Raw genomic sequence first — 17,667 nt, 5'->3', positions numbered from 1 at the left:
ATGGATTAAAGCCCAACCTGATTCAATTGGGCTACACCTTAACTGAAATAACATCTTAAAGAGATCTTGTTTACAGCAGGCCATACTCACTAGAATTCAGCCTGAGATCAAGAGCATGTCCAAACTGGGATACATAATTCGATTTACCACAATCATGCTACAAAAATATATATAATGGCAGGTGAAATTATCGTTAGATATTGTAAATAAAATTTATAAAATAGTATGTAAATATTGAGGCTAATAATGATTTTTGGTTATGTGTACACAAAAAGAAGGAAAGACAGTGTATAATAGTCTAACACTGGTTATCCCTGGGTAGAGTAATTATGGACAATAGTATTTTCTTCTTCATTTTTTTGGTAATTTAAAATTAAGTCCATCATGAACTTATATAGTAGTGTGAGGCTTTTATGGACCCCAGAAAAAAATCTTGTCCTTAGGGTTTATCCATTCCAGTAGGTGTGAACCTATTATAGGTGGGATCTTTTAATTAGATTACTTCAGTAGGACATGACCCAGGGTGGGTCTTAATCCTCTTACTAGAGTCCTTTATAAATAGGATGAATGCAGAGAGTCCTCTTACTAGAGTCCTTTATAAATAGGATGAATGCAGAGAGAGACACAGAGTAAAAACCACAGGAGCTGTGAGAAAGCCAGAGGAAGCCAGAAGCTGAAGCAGCAAAAGCCAGAAGAGAAGGGAGATAAGCAGATGCTGCCATGTGCTTTGCCATATGACAGAGGAGTCCAGGATGTCCAGCAGCCAATCTTCAGGAGAAAACCATGCCTGCTAATGCCTTGATCGGACATTTTCAGGCCTCAGAACTTAAGGCTTCTAAGCTAATATATCCCTATTGTAAAAGTCAACCCACTTCTAGTATATTGCATTTTTTGGCAGCCTAGGAAACTAAAACAACTTATATTATTTTTGTAATTAGTAAAATACTTCAAACAAGGGGTTCTAGCATTTGTTTGATATCTATTTAATGAAAAATGTTCTACTCTCAAAAATTTAAGTACTGTTTATATCACCATTTCTTTGATCTATTTTGGGAAAAAATCAATGACTAGACTTCAATTCATTCTTTGTGTTGAGAGAAATGAACTGCCTTGTTAAAAAAAAAAAATGTAGTTTGCCATTTACTAGTCATGAAACTTCAGATATATTACTTAACCTTTCCTAACCTCAGTTTTCCCATTTGTGAAATAGGCACAGCAAAAGAAATAAATGATAAAGTTTATGTATTGCAAAGTAGCTTTTCAGATTTAATTTAACATCAGGATGTTAGTATTCTCCAAGTAAATCTCACTTAAGTTTAAAAAATTCATGTTCTAATAATTGGCCCTTTCTTTGTAAATGGGAGGTATGTTCTTGATCATAACAGTTGTTAGATTGTGGTGACAATTTTGCAAGGTGAAATTTTTTCCTGTAGATATTTTTCCTGACTAACTTACCCATCTACCCATCCATCTATTCACTCATCTATCCATTCTATAGAACATCTTCCATGGACAAAGCGCTATGCTGGATGTTACAGAAGTTACATATTTCCTTAATTACTTTGCTCATTTAATAAAACTTTTTAGACTATATTTATTCATTGGAAAATAATTAGTCTGGCATTTTTACCTATCCAAGTGACCATTGTTGGATCAACTGCATTGCTGGTCTGAATAAACTTGAACTCTGGTATTAACAGGCCAAAATTAAGATGCTCCGTGAGCTTTCAGCTCTATCACCAAAGAAAGGAGTCAGAGTCTCCCTGTGGGTCTGCTTTGACCAGAATGCACAGAGAGTGTTTCATTTAAGTGTATGCATATTTTGAAATATACATTTCAAACTGGAACACATCCCAATCAGGTAATAAGGTTAGATAATAGTTGAGAAATCATTATATGGAAACTGGAGTTTCTTCCACAAATGGAGAAATTGAGTGGAGGACAACTAGTTAGCTCCTTTCAGAAATGGAGAAATTTAGTGGAAGACAGCTGCTTAAACGTACCTGAAGCTCTGCCCCATGAATGGTAGAGGAGCTTGTAGTACAACTCAGGTAGGGTGCTAAAGAGGACAGTGTCACTAGCATGACCAACCATATGTACCCATTTCCCAAGACAGTCCCAATTTATGCTTCTGCACCTCACTTAACTCCTTTTAATTATTTAGAATACTCCAGTTGACTCTCAGAAGGTTCCAATGTGGATAAAAGATTATATGCACTCTAAACTTTTTAGAAATGATTCAGATTTAGAAAGAATTTTCCAGCCATAAAGACTGTCCAAAAATATAGGGGAAGTTAGAAAGCAACTATTTTCCTATCACTGGTAATGAACAGCGGAGGTCCAAGGTTACCTGTCTGGGATATTTTAGAGAATCTTTATTTGGTGGAAGTTAAAGCTGGTGGCTTTAAGCTACCTGCCTTCCAAATTTAAGATAGTTTTTTTTAAAAAAAATTCTACAGTAAATAATTAATCCCATGATATATCCATAGATAACATTTAATTTAAAAAATACTTTTCTCTTACTAAATGAGGACTTCTCCATTTTGCATTTTATTGCATTTCAGATGGCATTGGCTAATTCCTTAGAACCAAACAAATTTATCCTAGTAGTTCTATGTGAGGTCCTCGTGTAATGATAAGAGTACCTGCTATGATAAAGAAATAAGAACAGAAGTTACTCTAAGAATTGACTTAGAAAAGAAATCTAACCTTTTCTGAAACTAATTTATTCAATATTGCAAATGTCTTGCTTTTATACTATATTTAATATAATAAATATTTATTCTATATTTTAAATGGCTTGCTATGTATGACAGGTTGTTTTGTAATATAGAATTAAATGCACTGTCTTTTGAATTTAAACAGTCCTCATTTGAAACCTCACTCTGCCATTTACCATTTTCATGACTTTGGATAAAATATTTAACTTCTCTGAGCCTCAGGTTCTTTCTCTATACTGCTATTTTGTAGTGTAATTCTGAGGATTAGAAATAATTATATTAAAGAGCATGGCACATAATACATGTTCAAACAGTTAGCTGTTATGAGGGATGATTTTGAGAACATTAAATTGATTTTAACTCACTTGTTACTGTTTAATGCTGCTATGCTGGTGCATCCTTGTGCTCAAGGTTGCCTGTCCATTTGTTTGCACATCTGTATATTCCTCATAATTAATATCTTTTTAATGGCATATGGTTTAGTGACTGGAAATAGAGTCTTGCCTTCTGTTATCAATTTGTTCATGACTCAACGACTCAATATATGTGTCTGAACTTTAATTTTCCATTCTGGAAATTAGAATTTAAAATCCTTATCCATACCTAGCTATTTCAAAAAACGATTAGGAAATACATAATCCCCAAAATTTTGAATGTGTTCCCAGCCCTGAGCTATTGCATAAGAATGCATACAGGTAACAAGCTCGGCTTTTTCTTATGCTTAACAGAGAAACCTAAACAGCATGCCAAAAATCTAATCTCTGAAGTGAGGGGGTAGTTTGGGATGGGCTGGCCTCACATTCCCAGGGAACACTGCAGGAAGCCTCACAGCTGAATGGAATGAGCACAAGACTTTCATGCTAATGTGCTGGAGGTGCAGTTAACGTTGGGGTTTAAGATATATTTAGGGGATTTGAATCTCTGGACTGACAATGTGATAGCCAGGTCCTGAGCCTCAACAGACTCCAGCACCTACAATATGATTTATTGGACTTACCACACTCAGCTAAGATGGAGTTGAAGAAGGACAACCACCACACCATGGAGCCTAGAGTGATTGCAACTGAGAGTGGGAGGATTGCATCCAGCATCCATGTGGAATCTGAGCCTCCTCTTGACATAGAGGTGCAATGGACACAACCAATCCAATGTCCACATAGAAGAGGTGGCATTGGATTGGGAAAAGTGGACATGGTGGCTGATGGGTGTGGGGAAAGGCAGGAAGAGATGAGAGGTGGAGGCTTTGGGACATGGAGCTGCCCTGGATGGTGCTTCAGAGGCGATCACCGGACATTGTAAATCCTCGCAGGGCCCACTGGATGGAATGGAGGAGAGTATGGGCCATGATGTGGACCATTGACTATGAGGTGCAGAGGTGCCCAAAGATGTACTTACCAAATCCAATGGATGTGTCATGATGATGGGAACGAGTGTTGCTGGGGGGGGGGGGGGGAGAGGTGGGGTGGGGGGGTGGGGTTGAATGGGACCTCACATGTATATTTTTAATGTAATATTATTACAAAGTCAATAAAATAAAAAATAAAAAAAAATAAAAAAAAAAAAAAAAGAATAGGTGATGGAAACAGTAGGCATGGGAATTAGGCTGAGAACATGACCAAGTGAGATGAACTCATCTGGCAGGATCTTTATGACAGTGCCTCTTAAGAGAACAGTCTTCTGAAAAGCAAGACCCAGTGCAGCCCAGAATGGGGTTTTTTGTCTTCTGAATCCCCCAAAGCACTTAGACTTCTTGCTGTGCACATGTAGTTTTGTGCATAGCTGTTTGAGTCATGCCCTCTCTCTAGTAAGTCTTATGCCCCTTTCTATCCACCCTGCCCATTTTCCACCGCCAACAAAGAACCTTGTACATAGTGGTGTTCAATATTGTTTTATTACAGAGTTGGATCTCCTACAAAATATTGTAGGCTTCTTTCATATTTTAATGCAGATGTGGTTTCACTCTTTTAAAATGCACACACACACACACACACAACACACTGCAATAGTGACAATTATGTGAGCTGGCCTGAGAAAGAAACCGGGCATATGGGGAGCTTTTAATGTGTTTTCTTCCCACAACTTTCCTCTGCTGGCCCATACAGCTTTGATGGCCACCAGCATTTTATCACATGGAAAAAAAGTCTGTTTGCTTCACCGAGCTCACTCCCAGAGTTCTATAAATCTTTATGGATCAAAGGTTGGGGGCAGGTATAAATCATTTTTTGTTTGTTTGTTTTTAGACAGAGAAGAGTCCACAAATGCACATCATTTAAAAGTTTGATAAAATCATACATTCAAAAAAACATACCATCTAGACTAGTCCAATCTGTGACTTAATGTATTGCTTAATGTTCTGTATTAATTTAGCCTTAGAAAGAAAGTTACATTTGAAATGTTATTAAATACTTCCGTCCTTCGAATTTATAGATTGGGGAAGCTGTTTTATCCAGTTGCCATGTAGAATTAGTATTTACTGGACAAGATGTGTTGATTCAGGAGGTTGTCTGTGGAGTGCTTGCCCCGTGAGGGTCATATTAAACTGGAGAGAAGCTTTTTGAGCAACGTAGCATCTTGGAGACAATATATCAAGCTGATAGATACACGGCTCTTCTGTTAAGAAACCAGGGGTGAAATTATGGCTGGCTCCCAGTTATTGCTTTGGAGTTAAGGAGCCCCGGAGGAATAGGTCTAGGATAAAAGGGGTTAAACAGAGGGGAAAGAAAGGTTTCCAGAATTCTGTGTTCCTGAAAGTATACAGGATGAGCAGTTATACCCAAATAATTTAAGATGGTGACTCTGGAAATATTTTGCAATGTTAAATAATCAAAGTATGACCAATTTAATGGAGCACATTTTTTTATTAGCACTCAGAAAAGAATCCATGATGTTTTATTCTCATTATGGAGCCTACTTTTGGAGGCTCCTATTTGTTCTGAACAGCACAGTAATACAGCTTTTAACACGTGAAGGGATTTTTATATACATATTAAAACTGATTTTCCCCACCTTCATGAATTATTAGAGCTGATTTCCACTCAGAATTTGGATTGTCAATGACATTATACTCCTTGACACAGATAAATTAGACACAAAATAATCAAGAAAAGGACACGGTTTTATAGGTTATGCATTATATGCAATCAGTACTTTACTTTTGCCCATGCTTTTTCCGTGGTCTTTTTTTTTTTTTGTGCTTGCATTTGTTATAAATCAATTAAAGAGAACATATATTAATTCAGAAATTATCATTGTTAAAACTATTTGTGTTCACAGAAAAAAATATCAATAAACAGCCTTTCATAATGAATGTCCTACAAACTAGAGATTGAACATTAAGTACAGCTTGAAGTTGCCCTGGACAAGCAATCTTATTGCATTTCCCAGTCACGCCACGGGTCTACTAACTGAGGGAACTATTTCTTAACAGTTCCTCGCCTCCATTGCTACAGATGTCCCTTTTCTACACTTGCCCCCATACAGCACCGAATTGTCCTCGTATGTCTAGAACCAGACCTTGCCATGGCTCCTAACACCATACAGAAGGAAATCCAAAGTCTTACTGTCACTCCGAGGCCCTCTTGGTTGGACCCTGCCTGTCCCTTCACCGTCTTCCTTTCCCTCTCCTCCTTACTCCTTCTGCTTCTGCCAGCCTGGCCTTTCTCCTGTTCTGTGAACACAGCCAGCGCAGTCCCCTCCTGTCTGCCCCTGCACCTGCTGCTCTCTCAGGCAGCGTGGCTCTTCCTCCAGACCTTCCCGTGACTGCTGCTCTCTCCCCGTTCAGGTCTCTCCCCAAGTGTCACTAAGGACCTTCCTCTGGAACTTAACTTATCATCTAATAAATAAAGTCACACATTCCTTTGTCACCTTTTCTTCCCTCCCCCTGCTTTATTTTTCTCCAGAGCAATTTTACCACCTGGAATCATCTTCTCTGTTTGTTTATAGCCTACCCTTTATACTTAATAGTAATCTTCGTAAGGGCAGAGAACTCCTTCATCCAGTGCTAGTATCCCTCCGTATCTAGAACACTGTTTTTCGCAGAGTAGATGTTCAATAAATGTTTATTGAATAAATGAATGATTTACTGACTAACTTAAAAATCTTACTATAGTTTGATGAAACAGGCAATCTAGTTCTTTATTCTTATCACTGTCAATCTGTGCAGTTTGAGATTATTTTATGAATTCCCCAAAAGAAAAATACTATTATGTTTATAAACTCTTCTATTCCTCAGGGTGTGACACCATTTGATTGCATTAAATTTTAGCTGAGGGCCTTTGATTAGATTACTTGATAAAATTGCTTTAGGGCTTTCGATTAGACTAAGTCATTGAGTTCCCAACCCCTGGTTTAAATCCATCTGATTTAAATGGACTCACACAGACAGACAGAAGGGAAAAAAGGATGCCACCAAGTTTGATCCTACTGTGTAAGAGAGAAGATCACTTAAGCACAAAGCTCCAAGAGGCTGGACCCATGGAGCAGCTCAAGAGGAGACGGTGAGCGCCGAGGGAATGGCTGAAACCTTGACAGAGATTGGTGACCATCTTGCTTCACTTCATGGCAACATGTCAGGATCAAAGTAGCTGATTTTAGTGAGAAGCATCTATGATTGTGCCTTTATTTGGAATTTTCACAACATTGGAACTGTAAGCTTTTACCCCAAATAAATGCTCTTTATATAGCCAACACATTTCTGGTACTTTGCATCGGCAGCCCTTTTGGCAAACTAAAACACCATCAATTGGCCTCATTGTTCACAGACAGGTTCTTCTGAATTGGAGGGTGTATAAAAATCATATACTACATAGGGTTATGTATAAAGGAAAGCTGAAAATGAACCCTGATAATTTAGCTTGTTTTCATTGTTTTGATCCTCTTCTCTTGACCAACGGCCCTAGTAATCCATGGTCATTAGGTATTTATGTAAGAATGAATCTAACATTCCTAACAAATTACACTACAGTAGTACTTAAATTATTTTAAGGGAAGCACAGATCAATCCAATATAATAATATATTAATAATGGCTAACAATTACTTAATAATTACCAGGACCCAAAATATGTAGCCTTCCTGATGTTATTACTGTTCTTCACAACAGTCCTGCAAGGGAAATGTGATTATCCCTGTTTTAAAGATAAGAACACACAGGCTCAGGGGCATTAGGTAATTTTTCTAGAGCCACAGACCTTGTTTAATTCTCAAGTCTGTGCTTTTGAGTTTCTGATGAACTTTGGAGCAAACACTGTAATTAGTGATTCATTCAAGTTAAACTTGTTGGAAAAGTTAGATAACCAGAGTCATCTTGTCAATTATTTTGAGCAGAATATGCTTTAGTTGTACTCATTCCCATTAGGTTCTCTAGGACAATTCAAACATATTTCCCTGATAGATTATACCCAGTAGATATGTTGAATTAAGGAATAGGTTTGCCAGAGGATCAATTAGACTAGAAAAAAGCAGCATGTGGGCCCCAACTTGCAATATATTTGAATATGGAAAAGGGCAATGTGAGAAGGGGCAACTGACTATATAAAGCACATACAAAAAAGTATAGTTTTCATGTGTTCATGGGTGAGAATTAAGGCTGGAATGGGTTATTTTTTAGCTTATCATGTGTATTTATCATTTCAGAAAAACACAATTCCTACAAGCTTCCGTTCCTAAAATAAATAAATAAATAGCCTGTTGTGTCATGTGTAGCACTGTGTAGTAGAGTGATTAAGGTGGCAATGCCTGATGTAGGTGGCAGGAATATATGACCTGGACTGTTTTTCAATGTTACATTCCTTGGTCTACTGAGCAAAGAGTTAAATTAAAGTTGTATTTTTATATTTCCTTCAGTAAATTCCCTACATGTTTTCAGCTAGGTAAACAGAAGAACAGGTGGAATGTGCTGCACATTCATTTGGCTTGCTATTTGGGGGCTGGCTTTTAAGACTGAAATACTAATGTAATGTGTTGAAATGAACAATAAGGAAGTACAGTAGTTCAGGAATGAAAATGTTAAATTAAATGGACCATGTTTAACATTGTTGTTGATCCTGAGGAACAGTTTTTCCAGTATATGGAGCATTTCGATTCCATCCAGCATATGTTCTCCACAGTTTTCTCTGCTCTAATTCATCTGTGTTTTTTCGACAGCTCCAGATGGCGTGCTGCCTCCAAGGCTTTCATCTGCCACTCCAACCAGTCTTCAGGTTGTCTGGTCTACACCAGTTCATAACAATGCCCCCGGCTCTCCCAGATACCAACTCCAGATGAGGCCTGGCCACTCCACCCATGGATTTCTTGAGTGAGCATTCCATTTTTCCCATCCTCCTAACTGCTAGCTGAAATGTATAATATAAACATAATTTACATAACCTTAATTTTTTGAAGAATTGGTCAGTTCTCATTTGCGACAAACATAGTCTACCTCTGTTCAAAAAAAAAAAAAGGAAAAGAAAACAAGCAAACAACCCAGGAAATAATTATTTACTTTTAGAAAATGTTTAATTTTTATTTGTGTAGCATTTAATATAAGATTACCTCATATTTAACTTTTCACGAACACATGTAGTTCATAAAGTGGAGCTATACCCAAACCCAACAAAATGCCATATTAACTGTTGCTAGAAAATTATAACACCTCTTCTACAAAATACACATGGAAGTCAGTCTCAATATTTCTAGACTTTACATCTCATATAAACACAAGATTACAAACCCTCAGCCGAATAGCTACTGCTTTTCAAGGAGATAACACTTAGTGACATAAAACTGCAGTACATAATATATGTTGACATTCTCTGAACTATCTTTGAAATGAGATTTTACTCTTTAAAAATTTCTTTTAAAGTCTAAAACTTCCTAATTAACATTTCTCTCCCATTTAGGTTATTTTCCAATCCTTCTTTATCATTAAACCATGAAGTGAGAGATCTCCAACCATGCACAGAGTATGAGTTTCGGCTGGTAGTCTCCAATGGATTTGGCAGTGCACATAGTTCTTGGATTCCATTCATGACCACAGAGGACAGTAAGTGGCCTGAACAATACACAGCCAATGTCTTCACATTAGGGATCCTTAAGTAGCTTCAGTTTTCCCAAAGCAAAGACATGAGCCTCCCTTCTTTTTTGACTTTTAGCATAGTAATCTTCTCAGGGTGCAGGGAAGGAAGGAGATTCTCCAGGAAGAAGAAAAAGGTGGGGTTGGAGGTTTGGAGGGTTAGGCCCACAGTCAGGAAGAAGTAATTGACGATAAATTAGATACAGCCCCACCTATCCTTCATGTGTAATTAGGTCCCATGCAAGAAAAAGGTTGCCCTTTTCTGCTCTGTAACCAAATATTATGGTGTTCTCTCCTTTGAGGAATTCTGGCAGTGAAATATGGCCCTTATTTCACGAAGATCCTTAGAGATTCTTAATACATTTTTCTGGAAATATGTACCCTTGAACTTTTACTTGTATCTGAAAGCCAATCTCTAGAACAAAGAATATAATCTGATAACAGTGATCCTGCATATATAGGTTAGGATTGCCTTATTCAACTAATAAAGAGATTTTTTTAGTATTTCACTGAAAAGTTATTTTTTCATATATATGTTTTAGTAGGTTATATGTGTAAAATAAATACTCTGATGTTTGGTTTTATACTAATTACCTCTATAAAGGCATGTATATGGAAGTATAATATTTTAAGAAAACCTGGAATTAAATCAAGCTACACAGAAATAATAAGGACACTGTATTTTTGAACAATGAGGCTTTTAGGATTAATCTTGTCAAGTCTTTTAATTAGGGACTTCTTAGAAGATGTTGCTCTGTTGGCCAGATGCCATGCTGGTTCTATATCCAAAGAGAACTGATCAACTTTCAAAGGCTGTTAACCAAAAGGCATGGTATTTGAAACAACACTAAAGGTATACTAAACAGATTTTTATTTCTACAGTGCCCTTAATAATATTAATTTAGTGAGAATACAACATCAAATGAGACAGATTTAGAAATTTACCTTCTTTAAAATTTACTTTTAAGAAAAACCATTATGAATGATAATAAATATAATATTTAACTTATCTCTCCCAATTCACAATTACTCCCTGGGAGCAAGTTAGGTACTTTACAAGGACACATCCAGTCACTTCGGTCCCAGGGAGACCATTTAGTAAATTATCAGCATAATACCATTAACGGTAGCAGGCCCAGGAAACTTTAATGCACCTCTCAAAGCACCTGCATGCCATTTAGAGGGGCTATTGCATACACTCTGGGTGATCTGCCACCATGGACACCAACTGTGTACAGTACAGATGAATAGCCTGGAGAGCTCATACTCAAAATAGAATTTTGGAGGAAAAAAAAAAACTTTTTAAATAACTGAAGATAGATTTTTAATCTCCTGCTTAGATATAGCAGGATATTTGGGAACATTGAATAAAGGTTAACTAAAAATATATTCATCCCATTGCAAAACTGATGGCTCCATAGAATGCCAGGTTGTAAGATAAGGCAAGAGTCTCCATTTTTTAGGTACCTGCAATTTCTCTTCACAGAGAAAAGGCAACAGTTGGATTTCCGCAGTAGGAACGTGGTCACTGTGCTTACCAAATGGGGACCATGGCCTCCTAACTCCAGGCTGGAAAGCAGCACAGACATAAAGGCCAAAACATTGTAACTTATCAATTAGCACTGCATTCTTTGTTGAGCAACTTACCGTTTATTTCAACCTACCATAAAACAAGTCGTATAGACTAGAAGTATGTGGTTAGGATTTTCATGCATAGAAACATGATCTTCTTGGTGATTTTTTTAGATCCTGCTTTTGGAGATGAGTAGTAGTAACCATTCTCTCAAGTAAGAAGTAGTAACACTTGATTAGATCCCAAGTATCAACTCAAGAAACCTAGCCATAATTTCTCTTTAAATCCATTCCCTAAACTGATAGGCTCTTCCTTCCTGCGTGTTGTATGTGCCGGTTCAAGTCCTGCACATTAGCAGAGAGCCAGAAACTGGCCGTTGCCCTTCCAGGATAAGACACCAGTGAATGCTCACCCCTGAGATGTGGTGACAGTGCACTCTATATTTTGGGTGTCAGTGGAGATGGATGCCACCTCTAAAAGGATGTGCAATTGAGTTGACAAAGCCTGAATGATTGGCATTGGGCACAGGCAGTTTTTCTGTCAAGGCTTCAAAGTATTGCTTATAAACCTACCCATGCTGACAGCTCTGTGCCAGAATGGCACGTCCTACTTGATCCTGACCAGCACCTCCTGCTCGCCAAAGTGTAGTTTCCGATGTAGAAATTCCACATATCATCTTACAGAATGAAACAGAGACGTCGCCTCATGCCTGCATTTGAATTTCTCATCATCATCGGGCCCCTTTCTGCACCAGTCACAGCTACAAAACCTCCTGGTGCCAAAATAGGTCACCAATAGCAACACTTTTAGTTTGATTTTCATCAATCCTGGGACACAGCTGAGATCGTAAAGACAAACCTAGTCAGGAAATGAGCCCTAGCCAGAGAAGCAAAGGCTTGATTGCCGAGGGAAGTTCTCAGATGGAGAAAAGGGCAGTGAGGAATTTTAATAGACTTTTTTTCAAATAATTTGTCATTTACATCGGTATGCCACCAATATCCAGTCCCATGCATTTTTAAAAATCTAGTGTGCTGATGCCAAATAATAATAATGCACACTTGCTATGAATATTTTAAATCCTGTTAAATGTGTGTTAATAAAAGATGTTTGTTCCAGCCAGCTTGGTCAGTGTAGTATTCGACTATTTGCAACCAGATAAATACAAACAACATCTGATTTTTTTCATTGTGCTCCTGGCAGTCCAAGTACCTGACATGTCGGCAGCTTGCAAAAATTCACTAAGATTGTGTTAGACTTGGGAGCATGTGCTTAATAAAATGAAGACACATACCTAGCAGCTGAAAATTTTGGTATCTTTAACCAGAAATAACCATCACTCCTGATTTTATTATTGTTCCCCCTACTTTGAGTGTTTATAAGTATTTACTATGTAGTATCTGCATATAGAAATTGTTGTTGAAGAGGAAGAGAATTTCTTCCAACTTCAGCTTAAATGAGGGCATATTATTTTGGCTGGGTAAAATATGAGATAACCTACTTTTCCTTACAACTGTGAATTCCCAAGACCAGTAAGAGTCAGATACTCTTTTTCTCCTGAGGTTTTCCAGGTTACATGATTGAAATATAGCATATCTGATTATTTCAGTCATTTTAATGCAAACATATATGGTATACACAAACAATTAGCTCAATCTAATGAAACTGTTTTCTAAGTCAATTTCCTACCTCTCCCCGAAAAAACTGGTTATAGAACAGACTATTCAGTCGACATATAACTTAAAAGACCTTCAAATTTGTAGGTAAAAATCTCATACTGATATTTTTAACCACTAATCGAAGAAGCAGTATTACATAAAACTTGTTGGATTGGTATAGTTTATTGTATCCATTTACTTAGACATTTTTCATGTTTTAATAATTTTGACAGCAGACTAATTCTGATTTTTTAGGAGAGTAGGAAATATGTCTTGTTACCTACACAGTGAGTTTTGAAGTACTGTTAACATACTGCGCTTACTCATTATATTAGATCTTCTTGGTAATTTTTCCACTTATAATTCCACTGTGAACAGAGGATGGGGCGATGAGGGGAGTTATCTAGTATGTGGGTCCTGCTCTACTTTTCTTCTCAGCGGCTTTCATTCATCTTTAAGATTTTCATGGCAGTTTCCAAAGAAACAGGTAAGGTCTGCATCCCAGAGTAAGACATAAAGACTTTGCAATGTTCACTGAAATTTAGATCTAACAGAACACATTTCTTCCTCCTCTATTGCTTAGCAAAATTTTATTCAAAAAGCCTCAGCTCAAAAATCACTTCTTTGAGTCCTTTTCTCCTTGTTGCTTCCTTGGAATTGTGGTTTATGTTTACAGATGTATCATTAGCATCTCCTTCTGAATTGTGCCTTCTTAACACCTAGGACTCTTTCTCATCCATCTCTGTATCGCCAAGTCTAGCAGAGTATCTGATACATGGCAGGTGCCCCCTAAAATCTAATTTGAAGTACAACTTATAGAGGGAGATTGATCTAAGCAACTTGATGAAAACCCAGCCAAACAAATGTTAAGGTAATACCTACTGTGTACCGGGGACTGAAAGAGTCACTAGTGTTACAAGGATGGAGAAGTTGTTGTCTCCCCCTTGAATGCCTGCAGTCTAGCAAGAGGGATGCATGAGTAAGACCAAAAGATAGAGTACACAGCGCTATGCGGTTTATTCGAGCAAGCACGGAGGCAGATCTTTTACCTCACCATGGGCTGTTAGGAAAGCCTTCCCCGTGGAAAGGACTCGGAAAGAGAATAGGGGATAACTGATGTTTGGAGTTCACTTTGACAGCAAATTTCAAACTTGCTCGCTGACCTTTGATTCAGCAGGAGGTGGAACAAGCAATTGCTATAGAAGGATGTCTACTGACATATGAGTTATGATGGAGGGTTTCAGAATGTTCTGTCAGGAATGCCAGCCTCTGAGTATGACACAAGAGGGGCAAGGATAAGACACAAATACAGAGGAGTGAACTCTAAAGGGTCCTCATGCTTTGCCTGGGGCAGAGGCAAGATGCTGGCCATCCCTTTGATTCAATGTTGGCTGTCTTGGCTAAGTGAATGCCCTCATGGGAGAGGCCTCTCCCAGGCCCAAACTGTGTACAATTTCAAAATGAAGGTGGGGGGTGTATAAAGAGAGAATCTGAAAGCAAAATAATTTTTATTGTTCTTCTTCTTGAAACCTGTAATGAGAGTAAACTACCTTAAGCCCTTGTGACAGACAAAAGTAAAAATGTAGTATAGGGAGTGGATGTGGCACTGGCAGTTGAGCTCCTGCACATGGGAGGCTGCAGGTTCAGTTCCTGATGCCTCTTGAAAAAAACAAGCAAAATAAAAGACAAAACCAACTCAGGGGAGCAATGTGGCTCAGTGGTTGAGTGTCAGCTTCCCACATAAAAGGTCCTGGGTTCAATCCCCACCCCCTGGTACCTCAAAAAACAAATAAAAACTATTGGTATAAAGTTTATTGTACTTAAGGAAAAAACATGAATTACATGTTTCAATAGTGCAATAGTGCTACAGAATAATTTTGCTTTCTCCATTCTAAATATCTGTCACAATTGTTTTTAAGTAGTAACCCCTGAATGCTGACATATTTATAACAGAGTAAAATAGATATCTTCATTATCATTTGAAATGATAAATTTAATCTGTTGAGGGGAAAATATCTCTGCATGCATGTCATTACACCCTTCAATTCCTCTTTCATGGATTTTCCTCCCAAATTCTTGTATTTCCAGGATTATGTAAAGCAAATATTTATTTTTTGCATTCTTATTTTTATATTCTAAGCTCAAAAGGAAGTTATTTAAGCTAAAAGTGACCATCAAATTTTCATTTTAAAAGGATGGATTAATTAATGTAGTAACATCCATTGTGCTTCAACTTCCCTCTTGAGCTCTTGATGTGCCTTTGGGCACAAGAAGCATATCACTCTACCACACTGGGATTGTTGCTAATTTCCATGTTCCTTGTAACCTTCAGTTGAAAAATTCAGTGTATGTGTTGGGGGGGGGGGGGAATGAAAGTATATTGAGAAATCAATCTTTTTTTACCTTGCCTGTTTTTAGTTTAAGAGGTTAATAAAATAATATTGCCATAGCTTCCTATATTAATATTCCTTCAATTTTATTGAGTACTTATTATGTGCAAGGCACTTTGGCAGGAAATTTATATCCATTCTGTCATTCTTGTGCCCAATCCTGTCTCCTGGTTGCATTCACTAAACCTATTAGAAAACCATTCTCAATTTTCTAGCTTAAAAAAAAAAACTATCAAGATATAAAGATTTTCAGTGGACTCTGCAAGATGATCAAATACTAATTGCCACACATTGGTAATTAATGGAATAATCTTAGTTTTAAGTGTCTCAAACCTTTTATTGTTGGGGAGTCCTAAAACCTGGAAGTAGATAGCTATTAACCAAAAAGTTGGGTGTTTACTATAATCATTTTCTATATAAAATAGCACCTGCCTATAAAAGTTCAGAACACTCTAATAAAATACTTAAACAGTACATAGATTCTTTTAATCACATTGTATTACCCCTTTTGACAATGTCCCTGAAACTCCGATTTTCTAAGATTAATTAAATAAATAGAAGGAGAGGGAAGACAGTTCAGCATCTGAATAAGTAACTACGACTGCTGTCAACAGAGAAGATTAGCTATATTTGGAATAATTCAGGGGACGTTTTGCCTTAGGATGAAAGATAGATCATATAAACTGAAATTCTTTTACAACCTTTACAGCCTTCATGAATTCTCATATCAACACTTTAATTTTTGTCCCCAGTGTTTCAAAGAAGATTCTATAGCCATTCACCACAAAACATGCCTCTGTTTCAGAAGTCAAAACATTCTTCCTAAACTATATTCTACTGTCCAGATAGAAATGGAGAAAAATAATTCTCCAGAATTGGTTCTCCTGCTTACAGATTTTCAATGAGTATTCTCTCAATTCCAATAAACTTCTAGTTTTCAAAAGTTCTTTTTATTAAAAAATGGTGCCTATTATACACAGCCAATTTCATAATTTATCAGTTGTCAAAAAGCTCAGTGTTCATTTTTTGTGCAAAACATAAACAAATGCCTATTCTTAATATTTGTTTTAGGGTACAACCCCTCCATCACAAGATCAATATTTCTTTATCTTCATGTTATTGATTCTACTACACTTGGGTCTTTTATTATCAGCTGTCAAAAATCCTTTTGGCAAGTAGTTGGAGCATAAATAAAAAATTGATAGAAGAATTTATGATTAAAGCAAAGATAGTATTCATCACTCTACTCTTCTGCTAACATATCAGTAGAGACTATCAAAGGCTACATTAACAATTAACTATAATATATTGCTCTATGTAATTATACATCCATATATTTGCTGCCTCAATTTTTGATTCATTGGTGAATTTAAGGAATATTCATTTATTGAGTCTATAGTCCTGAAAAGAGCTTTTAAAATGAGTGAGATTTTAATTAGAATGGTAAAAAGTTGCTTCAGGGCAGCCATGAAAGCATAACAGGAAAATCATGCAGTCATGGGTAACTCTTAACAGCAAACAGTTATAGAAGACCCATGAAAATCACTGGAAGTTATAGACACACTCGAGTTGTGCGCCATTTGAACTGTTTATTCATGCCCCCGCTCCCAATATACACACCTGAGTGTAAAAGTAAATAAGCAGACCCTTGCGTTAACAAGTTTATTCCTCTGTTTTAGGTTGAGGCTGGATTTTCGAAGGTGATGAGCAAAATAGTTTCCCATAAAAGATCGCTTCACTTGACAAAATGCAACTACTTCCCGCCGTTAATGCTGTAATGAAATGGCCTGATATATGAATGTCTGGTCTGAAGAGAAAGGATACCCCTGTTTGCTGCTCCAGGAGGGAGTTCTCTAAACAATTACACCCACGGAGAGCGCTGTATGGGTGTATTTTCATCATGGGCCAGCTGAGCTGTGTGGCTGTCATACTTCCCAGTCTCCCCTCCAGTGACAGCCGCATTGACAACATGTTATACTCCACATTGATTTTACAGTTAAGGAGCTGATTGTGATATATAGGGATTTTAAGAATTCAGCTGAGAGGCTGACTTTTGCCTTTTATCATTCCATTAAAATTTTATAACCATCTTTTTCATGTCATTTCATCCATGAATTCTTACTTTAGAAAGTGATAGCTACTGCTGTGAGCATAACTTTTCTCATGTTCAGAGCTTTTTATTGTATTAGCAAACTACTCCAATTATAGTTATTACTCATGTTTTACATAATTGTGGTGACCCTTTCAACCATGCAGTAGCATGCCAGTTGATTTGTATA

General features: G+C 37.2%; 1 protein-coding gene across 1 annotated transcript in view; it reads left to right on the top strand.

The window, feature by feature from the left end:
• Positions 1 to 17,667, top strand: part of USH2A (usherin) — an 838,570-nt gene that overhangs the window by 576,659 nt on the left and 244,244 nt on the right. The window contains exons 38-39 of the mRNA XM_058275221.2: positions 8,864 to 9,014; positions 9,598 to 9,740. Coding sequence (XP_058131204.1) covers positions 8,864 to 9,014; positions 9,598 to 9,740 — 294 coding nt within the window. The remainder of the gene's footprint in view (positions 1 to 8,863; positions 9,015 to 9,597; positions 9,741 to 17,667) is intronic.

This window comes from Dasypus novemcinctus, chromosome 13 (genome assembly GCF_030445035.2).
Source record: "Dasypus novemcinctus isolate mDasNov1 chromosome 13, mDasNov1.1.hap2, whole genome shotgun sequence".
NCBI lineage: Eukaryota > Metazoa > Chordata > Mammalia > Cingulata > Dasypodidae > Dasypus > Dasypus novemcinctus.
This window is presented reverse-complemented; position numbering and strand designations above follow the sequence as displayed.